This window comes from Monosiga brevicollis, genomic scaffold, assembly GCF_000002865.3.
Source record: "Monosiga brevicollis MX1 MONBRscaffold_18 genomic scaffold, whole genome shotgun sequence".
In the NCBI taxonomy this organism is placed as follows: Eukaryota; class Choanoflagellata; order Craspedida; family Salpingoecidae; genus Monosiga; species Monosiga brevicollis.
The window spans coordinates 609,654-631,918 of record NW_001865055.1 but is presented as its reverse complement, the minus strand read 5'-3'; the positions used below and the strand labels follow the sequence as shown (position 1 = coordinate 631,918).

General features: G+C 55.0%; 6 protein-coding genes across 6 annotated transcripts; 3 read left to right on the top strand and 3 right to left on the bottom strand.

Moving 5' to 3' along the window:
* Positions 1-1,918: 1,918 nt before the first annotated feature.
* On the top strand, positions 1,919-4,221 carry MONBRDRAFT_10003 (uncharacterized protein; the record flags this gene model as incomplete). Its single annotated transcript, XM_001747736.1, has 7 exons — positions 1,919-1,982; positions 2,195-2,285; positions 2,594-2,724; positions 2,819-2,921; positions 3,049-3,352; positions 3,426-3,551; positions 3,688-4,221. The coding sequence occupies 7 exons, from the start codon at positions 1,919-1,921 to the stop codon at positions 4,219-4,221; spliced, it is 1,353 nt and encodes a 450-aa protein (XP_001747788.1).
* Positions 4,222-6,528: 2,307 nt separating this feature from the next.
* MONBRDRAFT_33348 (uncharacterized protein) lies at positions 6,529-7,477 on the bottom strand. Its single transcript, XM_001747650.1, has 4 exons — positions 7,223-7,477; positions 7,045-7,125; positions 6,727-6,926; positions 6,529-6,624 (listed from the first exon to the last, which is right to left on the bottom strand). Exons 1-4 carry the CDS (start codon positions 7,352-7,354, stop codon positions 6,600-6,602), a joined length of 438 nt encoding a protein of 145 aa, XP_001747702.1. The 5' UTR covers positions 7,355-7,477; the 3' UTR covers positions 6,529-6,599.
* A 111-nt stretch (positions 7,478-7,588) lies between these two features.
* Positions 7,589-10,894, bottom strand: MONBRDRAFT_27301 (uncharacterized protein; the record flags this gene model as incomplete). The annotated part of the gene is made up of 14 exons (XM_001747649.1): positions 7,589-7,683; positions 7,941-7,994; positions 8,037-8,243; positions 8,340-8,443; positions 8,581-8,872; positions 9,012-9,090; positions 9,182-9,290; positions 9,402-9,460; positions 9,549-9,607; positions 9,760-9,895; positions 10,003-10,217; positions 10,303-10,393; positions 10,496-10,588; positions 10,724-10,894. The coding sequence occupies 14 exons, from the start codon at positions 10,892-10,894 to the stop codon at positions 7,589-7,591; spliced, it is 1,764 nt and encodes a 587-aa protein (XP_001747701.1).
* An 829-nt stretch (positions 10,895-11,723) lies between these two features.
* Positions 11,724-14,918, top strand: MONBRDRAFT_10000 (uncharacterized protein; the record flags this gene model as incomplete). Its single annotated transcript, XM_001747735.1, has 6 exons — positions 11,724-12,041; positions 12,870-12,985; positions 13,075-13,168; positions 13,279-14,475; positions 14,622-14,720; positions 14,805-14,918. The coding sequence occupies 6 exons, from the start codon at positions 11,724-11,726 to the stop codon at positions 14,916-14,918; spliced, it is 1,938 nt and encodes a 645-aa protein (XP_001747787.1).
* On the bottom strand, positions 14,902-16,453 carry MONBRDRAFT_27300 (uncharacterized protein; the record flags this gene model as incomplete). Its single annotated transcript, XM_001747648.1, has 5 exons — positions 14,902-15,150; positions 15,337-15,397; positions 15,507-15,557; positions 15,751-15,944; positions 16,049-16,453. The coding sequence occupies 5 exons, from the start codon at positions 16,451-16,453 to the stop codon at positions 14,902-14,904; spliced, it is 960 nt and encodes a 319-aa protein (XP_001747700.1).
* A 1,673-nt stretch (positions 16,454-18,126) lies between these two features.
* On the top strand, positions 18,127-21,101 carry MONBRDRAFT_27299 (uncharacterized protein; the record flags this gene model as incomplete). The annotated part of the gene is made up of 7 exons (XM_001747734.1): positions 18,127-19,485; positions 19,751-19,908; positions 20,016-20,129; positions 20,269-20,339; positions 20,445-20,542; positions 20,633-20,722; positions 20,832-21,101. The coding sequence occupies 7 exons, from the start codon at positions 18,127-18,129 to the stop codon at positions 21,099-21,101; spliced, it is 2,160 nt and encodes a 719-aa protein (XP_001747786.1).
* Between the last annotated feature and the right edge of the window lie 1,164 nt (positions 21,102-22,265).

The following is a 22,265-nucleotide window of genomic DNA, read 5'->3' as shown; positions in this document are numbered from 1 at the left end:
CGTACATTAAGAGCGCGTCATGCATGCGCTTTGGGTCACATGATGACGAGGCGACCTCAAACTCAAGGGCAGGACTCGGCGCACGCACTACTGCTGGCTCGCCCTCTGAATCAGTGCTTGCGCTGGCCCCCTTCTTGCCGGCTGCATGCTCGGCTGGTAACAACGCTCATACATCAGATTCTTAATAATAAATAACATGGATGGGCCGCAGCCTGTGCCTACCCAGGCTGGCCCGGCCCTGGGCCTGATGAGCTCGCTCCTCTTGAACCCGCACGAGTAGCGCTCAATGGCCTTGCGAGCTCACACAAAATCTGGGCTGCATGCAATCTCCGACCCTAACCCCAACCTCTCGTAAAAACAATGTTTGCGTTGTCTTTCTTAGGGTTTTAGGGCTCTCCCTCTCGCTCTCTCTCTCTCCCTCTCGCTCTCTCTCGCCCTCTCGCCCTCTCGCCCTCTCGCCCTCTCTCTCTGTGCGTGCGAACTGGCTCGTGTGAGAGGTGACTGCCATTGAATCACCGCACACACCACGGGCCATTCTGCCGCATGGGCATCAACTGATGTCACTGCCAGTCACATGTTGGGGGTTGGAGAAGAATCAAGCCCCAACATCTGCCAACCCAGAGTGGGTCTGCGCCGTGGGCTCTGGCAGTTGCCGTAACTCTTGCGCTGCACTTACACACACACACTGCTGTGGCGCAGATGAATAGTATTATACTTTCATCTCATACTGTACAAGTAAAACACTTTATATGCCGTTGCACAGATGAATAGTATTATACTTTCACTCACTTTGGTAGTGTACAAGTACAATACTTTTATTTCATCTTGGTGACCTTGGTCGGATAAGTAAAATACTACTATATATAACGCAGCGTGTCCGCGGCGCTGGCGATTTGCAGGCACGGAAGAATGCCAGGGACGCGTGCAAGCTTGCTCGCTCTGGGCTGCTTCACTTCCCTCTGAATGGGTAAAGGATTGGAGTTTATGTTGACGGTCACCTGAACAACCAAGTAAGACTGGCACGTACCCCTCTCTGAAAAGATTCACTCACCACACACTCCCACCCTAATCTTATGAGTACGCTTTGCACTGCCACACCTTCCCCCCCATGCCGTTTGTCTGATTTTGCCTTGAATTTCCTATTGGTCCGTTCCCCATTTACTTCTCTGAACAAGTGTGTGTCTCTGTTTGTGTGTATGCGTGTGTGTGTGTTCTCTCTCTCTCTCTCTCTCTCTGTGTCTCTCTCTCCGTCTCTCTCTCTGTCTCTCTCTCCGTCTCTCTCTCTGTCTCTCTCTCCGTCTCTCTCTCTGTCTCTCTCTCCGTCTCTCTCTCTGTCTCTCTCTGTCTCTCTCTCTGTCTCTCTCTCTGTCTCTCTCTGTCTCTCGTCTCTCTCTCTCTGTCTCTCGTCTCTCTCTCTCTGTCTCTCGTCTCTCTCTGTCTCTCTCTTCTCTCTCTCTCTGTCAGTTTGAGCTGAAACCGGCATCGCCGAGCCTGATGCGGCTGCCGTTACCTCGGGCCATCCGAAGAATTGTCTCGACCATCATGGACCGACCATCCAAGTACGTGGGCTTTGAGGTGACGCATTGGGACCACGCCACCACTTGACCCGCCAACACACTGCCTGCCCTTTCCAACGCATGCCGGTACATTCCTCAGCGCGCACACACACACACACACACATCGAGGCGTTGAATCGGATGAATACCTCCCGTGCCAGGGGGTTGGCTCGATTTGACGCACTCTTCCCACTCCACATTTACCCACCCTGCCATCCATTTTCCCAACACCCTGCTGGCCCTCGTCCGCGGCGACCAACACACACACACACACACGCTCACACACATTCACACCAGGAGGAACTTCTCACAAGCGCCACCGCATCGCTCATTACTTGCCTGCCGCCTCCGCTTTGACCCGGATGGCCATGTACCAATCCACCAACAGGCTGGCCGGATTGGCCATTGCCACTCTGCTTCTTGTCGGTGCGTGCGTCATGCCTCTTCTCAGCGAGTTTGGCTCGCCAGTCATCCGTTTGGCATTATTGCCACGTTGGCGTTTTCTTCCCCCGTGCCGGACGCGTTTCTTGCGCATCGCAAAGACAAGGCCCTTCTTCATGCTCTGCACTGCCAACGTTCAGTTCTCGCATCACCATCTGGCTTTGCTAATCTCGCCCGCCCGCTCACACATGTTTTAGTCGTGTACTCGGCCTATTCAAATCCCATCGACCGCGACACCGCCGAACAAAAAGACTCTGTCGTGGATCGCGAGCGACAAGTCGAACAGCGGTGTGTCTCACCCGTCTAGCCTCACCGTGCCCCAGTCCCCCGCAAACCCCGCGCACTCTGCCCTCTTGTCTCCCCGCTCATTGCATCCTGTTCTGACCATAGCTCGGCTGACCTCGAAGAGCATCGGCGCCAGCTTGACGAGCACTCAAGAATGATGCAACAAGCGTACGCCATTTACTCCGCCGCAACCCCCACCCCCACCCCCACCCCGCCATACCAACAGAACACGCGTGCATAAACGCATCAACGTGTGCTCCACGATCTGGCCACGTCTCATTCTCATATGATCACTTCCAAAAAAAAAATAGACAACGTGAGCTGTCCGACCTTCGCCGCGAACTCTCCCTCCTCAAAAACGCCAGCAACACACGCGCCTACCCGGAAGTCAAGATTCGCAATGAATTTGATCGCAAGCGCATCCTTATCACTGGCGGTGCCGGTGCGTCTTGACCCCGTTGGACAACACCCCCACCCCAGCCGTGACAGCCCGAGATTTGATGACATGCACCGCTTCAACGCTCGCTTGCTCGTAGGCTTTGTCGGCTCCCACTTGGTCGATGTCCTGATGCGCGATGGGCACGAAGTCACCGTCGTCGACAATTTCTTTACTGGTCGCCGCAAAAACGTCGAGCACTGGTTCGCTTCCCTACCCCCTCTTGCCGAACACCCGAACACCCATACACCCCTACACCGCCACCGCCCTCACGACCCACACGCTGCCCCTTAAATCTCCTTGACCCCCACCTTGCTCGACCAACTTTAGGATCGGCCATCCTCACTTTGAGCTGGTCATGCATGATGTGGTCGAGCCGTACATGATGGAGTGCGATGAAATTTATCACCTCGCCTCGCCTGCCTCCCCGCCCCACTACATGTACAACCCAGTCAAGACAATCAAAACAAACACCGTGGGCACAATGAACATGCTGGGCCTAGCCAAGCGCACCGGCGCTCGCGTTCTCTTGGCCTCTACCTCGGAAGTATATGGCAATCCTACGGTCTGTCTCAAAGCCATGCAATCGATCGCGTTTGCCATCACCGTCCCGCTCAGGCGGAGGTGCCCGTATGTGTGTGCACCTGCGCCAGACTCATCTCTCGACTAAAAACAAATGCTCCATTTTGGCCGTTTTCTATCCTCAGGTGCACCCTCAGCCCGAAACATACTTTGGCAACGTAAACCCCGATGGTCCCCGTGCTTGCTACGACGAGGGTAAACGCATTGCGGAGACCATGTGCTATGCCTATTCAAAACAAAGCGGTGTCGAGGTCAGCTTCCCCGATGCTGCACCCCTCTTGTCTGGTCTCTTTGCCACCCTGCTCCAAACAAAGTCTTGGGTCCTTGATCGATGTGGTGATATTGCCTCAAATTTTTTCTTCCTTTCTGTTCCTTGTGACTCGACAGGTGCGCGTGGCCCGCATCTTCAATACATTTGGACCGCGCATGCACATCGGAGATGGCCGCGTGGTCAGCAACTTTATCATCCAGGCCTTGCAGGACCAGGCCATCACCGTCTATGGCGAGGGGCTGCAAACACGCTCCTTCCAATATGTGAGTGACCTCGTGGCTGGTCTCATTGCCCTCATGAACTCGGACTTTGACGAACCCGTCAACCTGGGCAATCCGGACGAGTACACCATGATTGACTTTGCCAAGCATATCAAGGAAATCACTGGTTCCTCCTCGGAAATTATCCATAAACCGGCCACCCAAGATGACCCGCAAAAGCGCAAGCCCGATATCTCCCGTGCGCGCCAGGTCCTCAAGTGGGAACCCAAGGTCTCTGTGCTCGATGGGCTCAAACGCACCATCGAATATTTTCGTCACGAGCTCTCTGCGCCGACCACTCGCGACGAGAACAAGCACAGCCACGGCGTGGGTGGCCCCTATGGTAACACCATCGAGCTTCCTTACATTAACGATGAGAAGAAACCTTAGATAGCAAGCGTCTTTTTGCATCTTGTCCGCAATTGGGGATCCCACTCGGCTTTCCACCTCGTGGCCTCGCTTCAGGTCGCATCTGTTTGTTCTCTCGTTCCTTGTCTCGTATCAGTGGGCCAGCATGTGTTTTGGGCTCTCCGTTCCTTGCGGCTGGCTTCCTCTCTGTCCTTTTGTGCGCGTGTGTGTTGGCGTGAACTGGCATTGGCCAAAGGCGCCAACAATGGTCTTCTTCGAAGAACACGGCAATATTCCCCACACCTCTTTGATTGTTCCTTGTTTGTGAACAAGAAAAATCCATTGACTTTGAAATGCAAAGAACATCAGATTCTGAATTTTTTTTTGGTTGGTTATTTTGAACAAAAGCAGCCAACTCTCTGATTTTATTGTAATCATTTATATTGTATACTTATGTTCAGAACATCATCTAATGATCTGGTGGCCGAGCGGTCTAAGGCGTCAGATTAAGGCTCTGATCTCTTCGGGGGCGCGAGTTCGAATCTCGTCCAGATCATCTAATCTTTTTTTTATCACGTGGGGCCGTGGTTTTTGACTCGCCTCACTCGCCATTCATGTTCGGACGAGCATGGTTTGATATTTTTGCATTGACACTCGAGCAGCGCTGCTCTCGTCCACAGTTCTGGGTTCGTCTGCATGGTAAAGAAATTATGTTTCGCCGCATGGTCAAAGTGGGGGGGCTGTCATCGAACCAAAAGTGTCTGACAGAAACAGGAATAAAAGAAGAATTTGTGGGTAACGTGACAGATGCGATCTGGTGGCCGAGCGGTCTAAGGCGTCAGATTAAGGCTCTGATCTCTTCGGGGGCGCGAGTTCGAATCTCGTCCAGATCAACTAATCTTTTTTTTCTTCTTTTTTAGAAGACAAGTCTGGGATGCTGAACGCACTGTTTGCAAAGAGCATCGTCCTGTGATGAGCAGCCTCTTTCAGACGTGCTGTGGGTGTGTTTGTTTGTTTTTGGCAGCGCAAGATGCCGCAGCTTTTTTTTTGCTTCGACACGACCCGCGACCGACAGAGCACGTGGTTCAGAGCGTTCGGTTCAAGCTTGTTATGGGGGTTGCAGTTTCAGAAAAAAAAAAGGTGACAATGCAGTTTTGCAACGTTGTTTTTACGGTTTGTGTTTTATATGTAAATATTTCTTGGTTGTAGTCATCTAATGATCTGGTGGCCGAGCGGTCTAAGGCGTCAGATTAAGGCTCTGATCTCTTCGGGGGCGCGAGTTCGAATCTCGTCCAGATCATCTAATCTTTTTGTGTTTTTTGGTCTGAGCACTTGGCCAAACCGTGTGAATGCCGACCGCGGTCATGACATATCCCCGATGCGGGTATTAATCGTGCAAGAAGCGCTTCCCACGTTGTATGCTGTTGCCTCGGCCCTACGGGTGTCTTTTTATTCTTTTTTTCTATTTATCTCTTTCGGTTTTAAAAAAGCGCGGGTGGTGAGGCTACCCTCGGCAGCTTTCGGGTGTGGGTCACGGAGATGGCAGTCATGCTGCCCTAATCCCCGGTGGCGCACCCCGACCGATCTTTGACTCCTATCTGTATGCGGCTGGTGGTCCCCTTGGCTGTTAGAATGCTTTTTCATGGGAATCGGCCCGAGTGCTTTCTCCCATAGCATAGCTTCTCAACATTTGATCTGTTTTATTCACGTCGTCTTTTTTTTTTAAGAAGAGTGGAAAGAAGTAAAACGACGTTCTGAAGCCTGGCATGTAGCATCAAAACAGGTTAGCGCGGAACGATGTAACAGGTGCACCACCACCGACACCATCAAAAGGCTTAGTCGAGTCATGAGACTGCGCGAAGCAGATGAGCATGAGAAACAGTCATTATGCTGAATTGGGGGGCCAAGAAATCAGCCAAAAACCTGCTAAAATGAGCCAGAAATAAATTTGATGACATTATTTGAGTGACAAAAATGACATAATATATAAATACTATTAAGTCGCGTTAGTGCATCTAATGATCTGGTGGCCGAGCGGTCTAAGGCGTCAGATTAAGGCTCTGATCTCTTCGGGGGCGCGAGTTCGAATCTCGTCCAGATCATCTAATCTTTTTGCCCAAGCGACAGTTTATCTGACAAATGCCGGCCTTTTTTTTTTTTTTGCTGTTGGCTGCTCCGCCCCCTTCTCTCTCTCCCTCTCTGGGCATGGGATCGGCTGTGCAGCGGAGGAGGAATGTCTATCGTATCAATTGGCAGGAGCGGCAGGGCCTATGGGGGAGGCCGGCCCACGGCCCACAAGAGCAGCTCGAGGCAGTGACTATGGAGGGGATTGATTGAGCATCGAGCCTTGAGCATCGAGATCGACAGAGCCAGCTCTGTCAGTACCAGGTTGGAAGTAAAGAGTTTTACGCACGGTTGGATCAAGCCAACAGAGCCTTGGTCAATCTGCAAGGCAACGCCGGTCACGCGCGAGCATGGGCAGGGGGAGGAACAATGGTGTGAGAACCGACGAGGGATGAGCTGCACATGCGCTGACCCCGGACATACTCGTCAAAATCAATATGACCGTCTCCGTTGCGGTCAATGTACTCGATCATCTCCTTGACATCAGCCTTGGAGATGCCGAGGGGCAGGCCCGACCCACTCTCCATTAGATGCATGATCTGCTTGGGTGTGATGTAACCCGTGTCGCGCGTGTCCCAGCCCTTGAAGGCGGCCTTGAGTAATCGGGCATCCACAATGGTTGTCTATCGTTCAGCGTGTTACCGGCGCAGTCAGCGGAGAGCACACCACGCAGCATAGCGCAGCCCGCACAGCCTGCTCTCTGAGAAGAGTCAGAATGAAGTCCAGTATGCTCACTCATACCCGATGGGCGGCAGCAACACAGTTGGCAAACTCAGGGTAGCGCAGCGACCCGCTCTTATCCTGATCAAAGTCCGCCACATCCTGTTTGATCAAGCATGGGCCAGTGAGGTGACAGGGGACCTCAACAAGACCCCACCACGCACACGAGCGCGAGCAACAAGGGAGAGAGCACCCTCACCTTAATCTCAAGGCCCAGCGCCTCGAGGGCACTCGTGGCTTCGGTGTAGCTTAATGCCTGCTTGGCTCCCGCCAACTGCACAAATACTGCCTTTGCATCGGCGTGCTGCTTATCCGACAACCGCGCCGCCATCCTGCTGCGCACAAAGAATCAAACTCGCGCACTAGCGTATCCCCCGTCGCTGCCACTCTCCTTTTAAGCGCTAGATGCCACGCCCGATCCGCCCACAACACCAACAAGGAGAGAGAGAGCGACAGAGAGACAGAGAGAAATGTGAGAGAGAGAGAGAGAGAGAGAGATATGAATTGGTTTGGTCAGTTTGAGAAAGAGAGAAATAAAGAGCAAAGACACAAAGGAAAAGCACAACTACCACATGTAACAACAGAGAGAGAGAGAGAGAGACAATGAATTGGTTGAGCGAGAGAGAGAGAGAAAGAGAGAAAGAGAGAGAGAGAGAGAGACTACACACACAAAGATCACGAGTTGAGTTTTTTTTTGTTTTATTTTATACTTACACAGCTGGCTGGATCTTTCATACTACTGTTCTTGTTCTTCTTATGGGGACGTTGTGCGATAGGGATAAAGCGGGACGAAGGGGATCAATTACGGCACGGCCGTGGTATGCAGGTCAGGGGTCAGTCGTGTGTTTCAAAGCCTTGGTGTGCTAAAGCTGCTAGTAGTGCTTGGAGGAAGGGCATTTGTGTCTCGTCATCCCCACCTGAAAGCCAGGCGTCGCAGGCCAAGCAGCAACGGGTGAGGCGATACCAGCTTCCTGTGACCAGCAACACCCACAGAAGCAAACACGCGTTCCGACCTTTACACTCGAGGCGCACGCGCACACGCTGCTCCGCCTTGTCGTCTGCACTGCCCTCGGTCCGTGGCCGATACAGATTGAGGACATAGCCGGCCAGCGCCGTAGCCCGGTTGGGCACCTCTGCGCAGTCCTGCCCCGGTACTACATCCCCACCGCTGGCCTGCAATGCCGCTGGCCACGAGGGCGCTCCCAAAAACACCTTGAAAGCTGTCAGGACCCGATACGACAGGGTCACGATGAGTAGGAGCGACCGGTCTGGCCACGTACAAACGGATGCGTCTCGTTTCATGGGGCACAACCCACCCGCAATGCATGTCTCAAACCGCTTCTTGCTTTGCTCATGGATGACAACAGGGCGCGCAGCAGTCAATACGGCCCGCACCGCTGCCAACACGCGAGCATCATCCCTATCAGGAAGCAAGATGTCAGCCAACTAGGTGAGAGAGAGAGAGAGAGGAGCAGCCCTCGCCACGACGCACGGCTCACGCCTGCTCCTCTGTTCACCTCGCTGCGCTCAACACTTTCCGCGCGAGCGCTAGCTCACCCAACAACGCTGCCATAGGCTGGACGGCACACGTTGGGAAGTTTGTCAAACTTGGAGGCCGTTCGCCAGGCCCCTTCAGAAGCAGGTGCTCGAGGTCGAGTAGCCGACGCCGCGCGCTTGGACGCTGGCTCGCCCGTCGTCGCATCTGCTCCCAATGCTCCACGCTTGCCCGAGACCCCAGACGTGGGCACATCAATGCGCGTGGCGCTCCGGCGCTCGTGCGACGCCGTCGATACACCAGACGCCAAATCCCGAGCCTTGTCCGCCTCCAGCAGCTGTCGGCCCGTAAACTCTATGTGCCCGGACAAAACTGGAGCAGGCCGGATAAATTAGACCAACGCCAAAGGAAAACGCACACGTGCTTCAAAGGAAATATCCTCATGCTAGCCAGCGGAAACCAGGGCCAATGTCAACTCGTGCGCAATACAGACCGCGTTCCGTCTTGTGATCATTCTTAAAGGCGGCACGTGGCAGAAAGGTCCAAGCGACTGCCCAGCGATGTGTCTTGCCCTGCCAAACGCCCGGACCCCAAGAGCACGCCATGAAAAGGGTCTTACCCAATCATAAGATTGACAACAACAGTACGTTGGTGCATGCCAACCTGCACAAAGCTACTCTCAACCACATGGGTACAACCCAAGGCCGTCAACTGTGGTCGGAGGTCGAGTAGGGATCGTTTCTTGCCCAGCATGACCGTGTACCAGCCCACGCTGCAGAGATGAAAGGTCGGCAGCATCCTCGGACCGTGAGGATCGCGGGACAATGCTGCGCTCACATGGTTTCAAAAGAGATGGGAGCAGCAAAAGGGAACAAAAACGCACCGCGTGCGCAGTCGCGCGCTTTCTTCCATCATACGAGTCACAAAAGCGACTTCTCCACCCTGGGTCCAGGTTGCAGCGTGAGGACGCGAACTGGCTGCAGAGTGGTCGGAGGAAGGTGGTGTGCCTTGGATGGTAGTGGTGTCAGACCTGCACATGCATTTCCGATGATGAGCCCGTGGCTTCGACCTTCGGAGCGGGCCTGATTCCTATGGAAAAAGCGAGGACCAGCCACCAAGGTAGGCACACATGACTCTGATCGTTTGCAAGTGCCGTTCCTGAACGCGCTGGGCCAACACGGTGGCGCGCAAGCTGTCCGACCTCAGCCGATAGGATGACAGCAGCGGAAGCAACCCCTCACCCGTGTAGTTGGCTGGGGATTCGTGGGTGTCGTAAAAAGGCGGGTTGCACATGCTGATGGCAAATTCGAGTTCTACTGGGTCAGTCGTGGTAGAGAGAGCAGGTCCGAAAATGTGTGCTGCCTGCTCCACGGCCGCCTATGGAAGGCCATCGAATGACGATAGGTCAGTCAAGCGCGGACAGTGTCCGGAAGCAGCACAGATTCGTGCAGTTGTGCTACCAGACTGCCTTGCCGTTCTGGCACCTTTCCTGGGTCTGACATGGATCCTGCCTCGTTGCACTGTTGTTCGCGGCGAGCGTGGGGCAGACTTACAATGTGCACCGACTCTGTGAGTTGGTTGCGTGCGATAGTTTCCTGAGCGTGTCGGCACGCTTTCGGGTCCAGCTCGGTGCCCACAAACTGCCACTCTGGGTGCAACCGCGCGCCCAGGACACAGTAGATGGCAATGGGGCCGGTACCTATCCGTGATGCATGAGCAGGGCTTTGATTTGGAGCAAGAGCCGGGAGCGATACCTGCCGCTAGGACTGTGATTGAGCGCTTACCGATGTCCACGACGCGGACTTTGTCTGGCGGTGCTACCAGAGTCCTCAACAGGTCTTCTAGCCAATGTAAGTAGTTGAGCTTTTGAGGCACCTATGCATATTCAAAATATTCGTGGGTTGGCCGTCCGCAGGATCCAGAGTCAGCTGTGGCCAGTGAGAGAGACGAGAATGGGGCCGGTCAAGCACAGTCTACCGTGGGAATGAGATGACCGTCGGGAATGTCGGTCAGGAGATTGAAATCACATTCTAAGGTGGCTTCGGTGAGGGCACGAATGGCGTTGGTGTCCTGCGATCATGCACCCAGCCCCACCATATGAGCCATCCTGGTGCCCAACCCTCGGCGCACATTGGCGGGCGAGGGAAATCAGGGATGGAAAGCAGTTGCGGTCGGCTCGCGGCCAACAGCGGCTAGCAAACCTACTCGAAAGTCAATAAAAGCTCGACGTGGACGATGCTGGGATCTTGCATGCCCCTCGGCCTCTTTCGCCTCGGAATCATCGGGGTAGCTCACGTAGGGGCGCAGCTTGGCACATTTGTCCGCCAGCTGCGCAAAATTGGGCGGGCGCCGCGCATAGCGGTTCCTCGGATGCATGGCGTCCGATCCCCACCTCAACCGCACGGTCTCAGCCTTTCTGCTCGCCCTCTAAGTTTACCACCACACCAAAGCTCTCTCCTGCTCAGTCGCAAGTTACCACCACCACGAGCACGACCGACCACCACCGACCGTCTGCAACAGCGTCGGCGCCAGCGCCACCACACACACACTCGATGAAAAAAATTTAAAATTTTCTCTCTCTCTCTCTCTCTCTCTCTCTCTCTCTCTCTCTCTCTCTCGTGTGTGTGTGTGTGTGTGTGTGTGTGTGTGTGTGTGTGTGTGTGTGAGAGAAACAGAGAGAGAGGGACCAAAAGAAGTATTTCAGTCCTTTTGTACAACGAGATCCAGGTAAACTTCTCCGTTTTACAAGAGTATTTTACTTTTCAAGTCGTTGTTCTTCTGATTCAACGGGTTCAACGACCTCAGCAACTGCCGACGTCGATGCCAAAAGGGCAGCCCGGGCAGCAGTATCTTGGCCGGCGATTGTGATCCTTCTACCGGACCACGGGGGTAGTGGGGGGTGTGTGTGTGGCGGTGGTTTGTGGTGGATGGTGGGGTGAAGCCTGGGGCAAGGTGGGCCGTTGGGGCGCTCGTTGTCGAGGTTTCTTTGGAGGGTGTGTGTTCTGGAAATTTGCTGGTCAACATGGTTGCGTTCAGCGCTCGGCGCGTTCTGGGACAGGGACAGTGGTCTTGTTGAGCATGGCGGGCTGGTCCCAAAGCTGAGCCCTGGTTGGGTGGGACGTGTCCTGGTGCGCATTTGCGACCGTCTGCGTGCGTTGCGCCCGGGCCTGACGGTACCACGACTTCTACGCACAGACGTCGCGGTATGGCTGCCGCCAAGAACTACCAGAGGGTGCTCACCGCCTGCGCCCTGGTGGGGCCCCCATGCGCCGTTGGCGACCCACTCCCGGCGTGCCCCGCCTTTGAATTGTATTTGAAACGGCTGCAGCAGAGGCAGGCAACAAACCAGGACGCCCCGACTGGCACGATCTGGGACCTTCAAGCCCCTAGCGACCAGAGCCCTGCCCCCCTTTGCAAGGGCCCAAGCGACCCCCAGACCCAGGAATCCTCGGGCGCACCGCTCGTTGAACCTTCGCTGCCCACTCCACGCTTTGTGCGTCGGGAGTGTGCGACCAGCACCTTGGTGAGGACTTGGAAGCTACGTTTCAATTGCGCCAGTTGTGCGCGCCCTCGCCCGCTCACCCACGCGCTGACCCATCGAAACAGGCGTCCATATCCGCTTGGAGTGATGTGTGTGCAGCTCTCCATCATTTTCGCACCTCTGTTGCGGGTGACCACCCCCATCAGATATTCGAGCTTGGCCTGGTGAGTCGACCGGTCATAGACGACCGCTTTCTCCTTTCACTCACCTGCTCTATCCCAGCCCTACTCATAACGACCATGCCCATCCTGCCCCTTTGCCACCGGTAGTGTGTGGGGATCTCCATCAATGCCGAGTCACTCCTTCCTCTTTATCGCGAGCTTCGAGCCTGGGAGGAACTTGCGCTGCACCCAGTTGTGCGGCTGGTACCCTTTGTGGTCGGCTCACACGAAACTTGTCCTAGCTTACTCGATGATCTTCAATCCATGGCCGCGGCCCTTGCGCCCGCCGTATTGAACAACACCGTCAGTCCCTCGATCTGCCACTTTTCTTCTCGTTTGGGCTCGTTCGAGCCCAAATCTGCAACTCAGGACTTTGGCTCGTTTGTGCGCCCGCTCATAAGGCGCAGGTGCTCCACTGGCCCATCTCATTCTGTGTGTGCCCCGCTCTCTTTCATCGACCCGACCTGTTTGCTTCTAGCCCACGTCGTGGCCGCTAGCTGCCGTGGCCCAAGACCCCAGCTGGCAGGGTCTTGCTTGTCTCCGTGATCACGCCGCCGATCACGCGCCCGTTCTCAGCTTGTCTTGTGCGTCATCGTGGCATGACGCAACAGGACCAGGTGCCCATCAACCTTTCTTCTTGGACCTGCAGACCAAGACCACCATCGCACACCCCGTCCTGCTCCACTTGGAGCGCTTTCATGCTGGGCGGCGTTTCACGTCCCAGCCGCTGGGATCTTCACTGCACACGTCGCCTCCTGCGCAAAAGTAAGGTCCTTGGCGATTTGGGCGGCCGCTTCTTGTACCTGCCTTTGCATGCGAATTGGTAACCCTGCTTCAAACGTGTTCCTTTCAAGGCCTGAGGACAACGGTCTGCTCAGCGTCTACACGGATGAGGAGGGCCGCATCTTTGTCTGGAATAATTTGGATGTCACCGACCTCCATCTTTTGGTGTGCTACCTCGCTCCGCTTGCGCTGCAGCCCACCAAACCACGGGGAAACATACTCACTCAACTTTCTCATCCCATTCGACCCCCACAAACATGCTTGATTGTGTCTAGCACGTGCAACCCTGGTCCTTGGCCGCGGCCATGGTACTCATTCAGACCATTCCATGGCCCTTGGTCCACGAGCAAAGCGCTCTCGTCTTTGATGGTCACGAGCAGGCCGACGGAGAAACCCTCGACACTGCCTTGGATGCTGATGGGGTAAAACAGGGTATAGATCAGGTGGACGACGATGTGCTCTATTGGCGAGCTTGGTGTCGAGAACAGCGCGAGGTCCATCGTTTGCTGCATGAGCGCCTCAACGAGGCTTTTGACGACTTGCGCCCGGAAGTATTCCTGGAAGAAAACACCCTGGATGGCGATCGCCCGACCTCGCGCGCTTCGGTGGCTTCTTCTGGAGGCCAACAAGCGTTTTGGGGCCCACCACGCGGCGAAGCGCCCCAGCCAGCATTCTCGTGGATGCGACAGCACGTTTTGTGGCAGCGCCTGGCGTGCAACGAAGCAGAGTCGCTCGCCACAGCCTCACGCATGGGCCTCGACAGTCAGGACGGCTTCGCGCTGGCTTCCGTTGTCGGTCTAGCACCATCCAGCACCACCGTTGCCTCTGCCGCCGAGCCCCTGACGGACACGGTCACATCGGCTCTGCTGCGATCGCGCCAGACTGGGGCAGATTCAGAGCGCGGGCGCAGTCGCTCACGGGCCCCCTCCTCTTCATCCGCGCGGGCACAGCAAGCCTTCCAGCACATACGCGCGGTAATCGAAGAGAGCCAGGCGCAGTTACGATCATCGTCCTCACCTGGAGGCTTGTCGGATGCCTCCACACCCCTGGCGAACGGGACTCCGAGTACAGAGTGGGTACGCCGAGGGCGCCCGACCTTTTCTGGGCGAGGACCACCTGGATTGTCCACAGCAGGTGGACTCATGGATATTATCATGAACCGGCAATATCGCACAAAGCACCGTTCTCCGTCAGAGCCTCGGCTAGACCGACGTGATTCCAGTTCCTCGCTCCGGGAGGAGCCCTGGGACGAATCAGACGGTGCAAAATCCCCGCGCCCGCGAAGTGCTCCGGCACCCAAGCGAATCAAGCCCACAGCGACGGCTGACACCCGGATTCTTCCGCGCACTCGCTCAGCATCCACTCTGCGTACCCACACCAGCGTCGGCTTGGACGCGAGTCGCGGTGGAAGTCATGATCCAGATCATCCGGCATGGAAGGACACAAAGGCTGCTTTGATTCGCCGACTTCGCGTACGTCGTGAAATACTTGGGACAATTTGGGGTGTATTGCTGTGTAGCACAACGACTGCTGTTGATTTTCTGGCCTCTCTCTTCGCGCCACTGCTCATTGCTCCTTACCTCGGGTGGGCTGGATCGTGCTCCTGACATGTCAACAGGTGGCGTTTGAACACGTGCCAGTCGAGGCCTATGCGGGGTTGAGGGACACATTTTACGACGTGAGTGTGCAGCTTGTCCCCCAGCTGTTCTCGGTTTATGTAAGTCAATGGTCAATGGTGCAGCCCTCATGTTTTTTTTTTCTTTGTTTTTTTTTTTTTGCATTGCTCCTTGCAATACGCTAGCTCTTGCGAAAGGAAGTCAAGGCACGAGTAGTCGAGTTGAATGCTATGCCCAGTACAGGTGAGCTGGATGAACTGATCGCCCGAAAACGGGCTCAGCTCAAGGTTTGGCTATGACAGGCCCACGCAACGCCCCAATGGCGTCAGTTGTGAGGGAATGCAGTATGCTGGGCAGTCGCGCCTCGATTATATGAGTGTAGTGCGAGCAAACTAGATGATGGCTTGGTCTGTGACCAAGAAACGAGTTGAAGAGCTCGCGCAGCGAGGGCCGGCCCCCCACAATCCATAGGGACTGAAGGTTGGCATTCGTTTCATGCTTGTTTGTCAGATCATGCAGAAGAACAGACGGCTGGAAACCATCAAGGGTGCAAAGGGCACATACACAGTCATCAAAAGGATCAAAGATGATTAAATACAAACAGGGAAGAGGAAGAAGCTGAAGAGGGCAACCGTGCTTAGAAAAGTATTGCTCAGCATTAAGGTGTTATCTACATGGTACATCGCATGATCAAGGCGTTGCCGCGTATAGGTGTACACGCTGGCGCCGCATATCCATAACGCGGGCAACAGGGTCAATGTGCAGGTCAAGCAGCGATCTGAAGGCAAAGCAAGATGGGCATTGGCAGCATGAGAAGGCCAGCGGGAAGAGTTGGGGTCGTAGCTAGGGGAGAGAGCGCTTGAAATTGCCTGAGATCAATTGCCTACCCTTGTGTGGGCAGAGGATCCTCATCGAGCTCGAGGCGATTTGGCAGCAAGCTAGGCAGTGGGATCACACAAACAGATTTTTTTTTTTCCATATGGTAAGCCGGTATGTTCGCATATTCCATCGCGCGAGTGCATTGGCGGTGGCTTGCAAGTTCCTTGGTTGGTGCCGAGGACGGGCGAGGCCTCCACTTTTAGAGGCGTTGGCTTGTCTTTTCTGGTTCATTCGTGGCTTGTATCGACTAACCTTGGATCGTAAAGCCGTGCAATGGCATCGTCGTCGGGGTGATGTCGATGACGACTCTTTACGCCTCGCAAGGATTTTGAGCGACCAGCGGTGGAGGTCTGGGAGGAGGCGAAGGAAGTTGCATTTGAAGGGGTTTTGTTGTCAACGGGGTGCAGTCGACCAAAGACACGGGCCTCGGGGGCCACATTGAGCGCCTATAATCAGCAAAACAGTCATAACGTGCAAGGTGAGATGATGGGCAAACTGGGGCATGTCATTACCTGGCAGCCAGTCCGAACAGAGGAGCGGGGGACTGCACCTTGCTAGCTTGACGGCGAATCTGGTGGGCGGGGAGTCGGGAGCGTAGCTCGGCGCGGGGCGCGTGCTGGGAGGCCTGGCGATTGCTGTCCAATTTATCCATAACTCGTGCTGTTGTCAAGATGGCAGGTCGTTGATGCCGTGCCCGTGTGCTAGCGCGCATCTGGTGCTCATCACGTGGTGTCTGATGCTTCTCCACAGTGGGACCGGTCGACAACGTCGTTGTGCCGGCCATGGTGGCCTGCGGGGCTGCGGAGTGAACATGATGCACTGGTCCGATACCAGGTCGCGGGGCTGGCTGGCGTTCAACATCCTCCTCTTCATCCAGGGTCACATCCAAAGCCTGGTATTTCAGCGGTCGTTTCTCCACGGGGTGCCGTGGATGCTGTCGTGCCTCGGGGGCCATGGCGGCCTGGTCAAACGGCGACAGAGCGCCGCTCGATCACCACGGAAAAAAAAAATAAAAAATAAGCTTACGAACCGATTGAATCCGAGTCAGTTCTCGTTTCCGGCAAGTGCAGAGTAGAAGCGGCAAGTCGAAGCGCGTCGGCAGCGCAGCATGAGCTAGAAAACCAGAGAGGAGCAGAGCAGTCGGCAGCGCGCTCTCATCGTTGAGCGAAAATTTGGGCTGTTCTTCAAAATCGGAAAGATAAAAGTATTTTATTATCACATCCAAAGGTGGGGCCGACGACAACACTTTGAATATTGTGGGAAATACTTTTGCTCGCCATTTGTCGCCATAATAAAATAAAGTTCCAACACCCCATGCGCATTTCGATACCGATGCCGCCTACAGTCCTATTTATGGAAAGTATATTACTTAATACACTTTCAAGTATAAATCGGAATGTGAGTGTGTGTGTGTGTTTTTCTCTCTCTCTGTGTGTGTGTGTGTGTGCGGGGTGGGGCTCTGTCACGCTGTCGCGGCGTCGCTTTCACCCTGTCTCCGTCTCCCGTCTCCGTCTCCGTCTCCGTCTCCTTCTCCGTCTGCGTCTGCGTCTGCGGCTGCGGCTGCATCTGTCTCTCCCTTCTTCTCACTCCCTTCTTCTCTCTCCTCCCGCATTTCGTTCTCTCCCCGCTGCTTTTTTCTCGCTCAAGGGGCTTGAATTTAGCTAGCCTGCGGAGAGAGAGAGGGAGAGGGAGGAGGAGGAGGAGGAATGGCAGGCAGATGCTTCGGAGAGGGCTCCTCCTTGATCGAGGAAAGGACACGGAAAGGGACACGAAGCGAGAGATAGCAAGATCAACGGATCCGTCGAGAGCAGAAGGTGCTCATGACTTGAGTGACAACCATTGAGCGGATGGCGGTGTTGGTGTTCTCTCTTCGAGGCTAGACATGGCTGGTAGGTGGAGGATGGACCCCTGCCCGTTTGGCTTGCCGTTCTCTGTGGCCGGCCATTCGCGGGCTGATTCGACGGGCTTGGCTGTCTTGTGCTAGGTGCTTGCACCCAGAAGGAATTGGCTCGGCATTTGGGATTACGCGCAGCTTCACGCCTGGGTCGACCGAGGATCCGTGCCTGTCCCTCACATTCCTGGCTTGTTTTTGGCTGGTGCCTGCCTGTGCTGGTTTTCCTGCTTGCCACGAGTACCCCGGTAAGTGGTTCGTGATGAGCCTACGAGCTCGATTCAAGCTCATCGGCCATCCTCTTCCTCCCCTAGACCACCCAAGTCGAGCTGGATGCGTGTGCAAGTGATGTCGGCCAATCCTTGGATCACAATTACACTACCGATTTTACATGGCGCCGGGAGGGTGCCTTCTTGTTTCATTGGTCCACAGCGGGCGCCGTGCGCGTATTTTATCAAGATTTTGCCGAGGCCATCGCGATCCTCGGCAAGCATCCTTCCTTGCCTGCACACGATTGCGATGGGGCTAGTCTTCTAAGCTACGCCATTGAAAATTGTCATCTCAGGCCCTCCGAACGTGTGCTGGCCATCGCCGCGCGAGATGCCAGCAGCCTCGTTTTTGCGACCGACAATGATAGCTCCAAGGCCCTCGTTGCCGAAGTACACTTTGGCAATTTCCAACCGTATCTTGTCCTCAATGACACCTTGACTTACCACGGGCTGGATCCCATCCGAGGCATGGGGCGAGTGGGCACCGAGGGTGATGCCGATGGCTTCCTCTGCCTCACTGAATTTTATGGCACGTGGAACATTGTGCCTTTGAGCTTTGATGGTCACTTGGGCGTCTCCGTCACAATCCCCATCACACCCGTCTTACCTCCAGGGGGACCCGAGCCAGACAACAATCGACGCGCCCTGAGCCCCATCAGCAACACCTTTGTTGTCCAAGAACAGGGATTAGTCGCCTTTTTCGCGCGCGACACATCGAGCTTCGATCCACTGCCCTACGCTTTTCTCTGCGTCTTTGATCGCGGCGATGCCTCTTTTGTTTTCAAGCCCATCGGGGTCGCGCCCGCATGGAGCAATGGCACAACGTTTTTGCAGCTCGCCTGGCTTACCCCAACGCTTGTCGTGGCTCAGCATGATGGCCGCGCTATCATGTATCGCTTGCCCTTAGCAGCTGACACCCCACCCGATCTGGTCCTCAACCGCACAGTGCATCGCTTTTATGCTGCCGACGGTCAGTTGTGGTTGCTACAAACCTACCACATGGTCGCCTCTCAATCACACGACCTCGTGCTATGTGGGCTGCCGGCACCAACTTCGGGGAATGCATCTACTGTCACGACCTCTGCTCGATACGTGACCCTGGGGGACGCCTGGGCTACGAGCGACCTGGCCCTTGCCATCCAAGGGAACAGCCTTTTGCTCGCTTCAGCAGCCTTTACGCTGGCGCTCGAGCTTCTCCCGACGGCCGTGGACTCTGCAACAAGTCAAGTTCTATTCCTCAACAAGTCTTGCAGCGGACGTCTTATGCCACCCACGGGATCCTTAACCACAACCCCTCCGCCGTCGACGAGTGATCCCTGGACCACCTCGACAACGCGCTCCTCAACCGCCCCAATGGCAACTTCGACCACTCCCGTGACGACCTCGGCCACGAGAACCACTGCCATTAACACAACGGCATCGACAGCCCATAGCACCACCGGGCCCAGCACATCTGGTCCCATGACAACCACCCTACCCATTACAGCGACCACGCCAATTGGCAGCTCGTCAGGTACAACAAATTCGTCTGTTCCTTCCACCACAACCACCAGTAACACGCCAACCCCATCGTTCTCGTCGACATTGATAAGCACGGCGACCACGGCGACCACGACCACGACCACGACCACGACCACGACCACGACCACGACCACGACCACGACCACGACCACGACCACGACCACGACCACGACATCTACTTCATTTACAGCGAGTTTCATTCAATCTACGCCAACAACTCGTGCAGGATCAGCCTTACAGCCACGAGACAACTCCAAAGTCTTAATTGCAGCGATTGTCGCGGGAGCCAGTCTTTTGGCCATTGTGGTCGGTGCTATCCTCATTCATCTCAGTCATCGACGTCGGCGTGGGCGGTCCCTGGCCTTGAGCCTGGATGATTTGGCCGACGCTGACTCAGACTCATACCTCCTGAGCAAGGCAAGTTGGCCCTTCTCGAGCGCCCTCAGGCGCTACTATGCGCATCCCCCCTCTCTTTGAGGACACAAAAGTCCGGAGACAACTGTATCGCAAGCATGTGATCCTTGCACATTCTCGCACTGTGATTTACTTGACGATTTTGATGTATCGTTAGGACGCCGAGTTTGATTTCCATGATCGAGGGCACGTCGATAAGCGTCTTGCGGAACGGGCTGGGCATGATCTGGAGGTCGACGGACATGATTACAGTCGTCTGCCCACCTGGAAGCAACTCCGGCATGCCGTCAGCACGCGTGATTACCCCGCCTTCTCGTGCGAACATGCCCCTCGTCTTGGACAAAAAGCCGCTGCAGTTTGCATGTTTTATCAGCCTCAGCTGGCGTATCCTCACTGCTGCTTGGCTGCTTGATACTGGGTAGATCCATTCTTTGCCGAGCGTCGAGCGAGGCCATGGTCGTGTCCCTGTTGGCCAAGCTTGTAGTACTCGACTTGAAAGCGGGTGTTATCACAAAGTTGGTGGTCGAGGCTCTGCGGTGCGTCTCGTGCAACCTTCAATTACCATTTTGGGTTAATCTGGGGTTATTGCAGTTGGGGACGCTTGCTCCTCGTGGCTCGGGAACAGCGCTGGAAAGTGCGGACTTGGCCTGACGATGGTGTTTTTTTTAACTTTAGCGCTCACCCTGACCTGGCCTATTTCTTGGATGAGAATGGATACACCCTGCTTCATCATGCTGCCATGGCCGGTCCGTGTTCCCGGGGGGCAAGGGCATGGACTTTTGGCGCTGGATGCGTTGCTGAGCTGATTAGCTGCGACGCTCTTCTAATATCTTTGCACTTGACTTGTGCAGGCACGAGCAACTGGTGTCAGGCGCTGTTGGACGCACATTTCGAGCCCATGTCCCTCACCAGCAAGAAAGAAACACCGCTCATCAAAGCTGTGCAATATGTTCGTTGCCTGCCTGCTTGGTGTGGTCATCTTTGCTTGTTCAGCACGCACGGTTGTTGATGACGCTGGCTTTGTGGTCTGCGCTAATAGCTGAATCTGAACGCAATTCGGCCGTTGGTCCGGTGTACACATCCAGAGGACTTTGTGCATTGCGACGATGCGGGGTATAATTGTCTACACGTGCGTCTGACGCCACGCTCGATGTGATGAATGTGGCTCCCGGTTCGTGACCGTGTTGTGGCTTCAGGGTGTGGCACTCACGCAGCATGCTTGGCTGTGGGTTCATTAGTGGGCCTGTATTACGGGAAACCGGGAGGCTGTGCATTTGTTGCGTCCGGCATACGACACCTTGTTAGTCAGCAAGACGAGAACCGAGGACACGGTGCTGCATCTTCTGGCGCGGGAGGGACACGATGTTCTTCTGGAGGAAGTCCTGCGCCTGAATCGATCGCAGGCAGTGATGCTGCTCATTGATTATAACGAAAACCACCTGCAAGCCGTGGACGTCGCCGAGCAAGCTCATCACCAAAGCGCAGCCCAGGTATACATACCCTCGTGAGCCCAGGATGCGCTTTTTAGGCGAGCCTCTTTGAGACTTGCTCGTCCACTCTTTTGTCAATGATCAATGCATCGGGTGCACGCACCAGGGCTCATGTGTTTCTGTTGTCGTTGCCGTCGTTGTTGGTTGATTGGGTTGTTTGTTTGTTTGTTTGTTTCTAGATTCTTCGGGCGGCCTTGGATGCAGTACGGCAGCCAGGTGACACCTACGCTTCGATGGTACGTGGATGAGGGCATGTACCTGGTGACTGGTCTGGATACACCCCATGGTTATCGGGCAGGACGATGGGCGTGTCCGTCTGATGCATTGCCTTTGTATGCGATGGTTTGTTGCAGCGTCGCCGCTTTGATCATGCCTTGCGAATGCGACGATTTCGGAAGCGTCAAAAAAACGATGACACCGATGTGCCGACAGCAACACCGGCGCAGCAAGCGACGACCCAAGAGCGCAAAAGCAACGGGTCGTTTAGCTCACCCGAGTATCGCACTGAGTATTGAGGGCTCGTCTGATCGAGCCTTTGGCCTCTGGGCCAATGTTTGTTTTTTATGTTGTTGTCTTTCTGAGTTTGAGCTGTTCTGGTTATCTCTCTTTTCTCATGCTATCCACCAGCGTGCCTCGAGTTGGTCTCATCAGTCATCTTGCCCCGTGGCTGTGAAGGCATCGAACCGCACCCCGACTACTGACCTCGACTACTGACCTCGACCTTCGATTGTTTGTGTGTGTGGCCTCATCTTAATCTTGATCGTCCCATCTTAAAGCCAACCTTTTCCGTTCCACATGACCACACAAATTCCAACGTCTTTTAGCTGGAGCACAAGGCCCGGCCGCAGAGACAGTCTTCTTCCTGCTGCCAAATTCAATCGATGGAGCCTTAAGAGGAGAGAGAGCGAGAGAGTTTGAGAGAGAGAGTTTGAGAGAGAGAGAGAGAGAGAGAGAGAGAGAGAGAGAGAGAGAGAGCTTAAGAGAGAGAGCTTAAGAGAGAGAGACTGAAGAGAGAGACAGACAGAGAGAGAGAGAGAGAGAGCTTAAGAGAGAGAGCTTAAGAGAGAGAGCTTAAGAGAGAGTAAGAGAGAGAGCTTAAGAGAGAGTAAGAGAGAGAGAGCTTAAGAGAGAGAAAGAGAGAGAGAGAGAGAGAGAGAGAGAGAGAGAGAGAGAGAGAGAGCA

Coding starts and splice junctions, on each gene's coding strand:
- MONBRDRAFT_33348 (XM_001747650.1), bottom strand. CDS start 7,354: ATGGCGGCGCGGTTGTCGGATAAGCAGCACGCCGATGCAAAGGCAGTA. Junction 7,126..7,222: donor CGCTGGGCCTTGAGATTAAG/GTGAGGGTGCTC, acceptor TTGATCAAACAG/GATGTGGCGGACTTTGATCA. Junction 6,927..7,044: donor GTGTTGCTGCCGCCCATCGG/GTATGAGTGAGC, acceptor GCTGAACGATAG/ACAACCATTGTGGATGCCCG.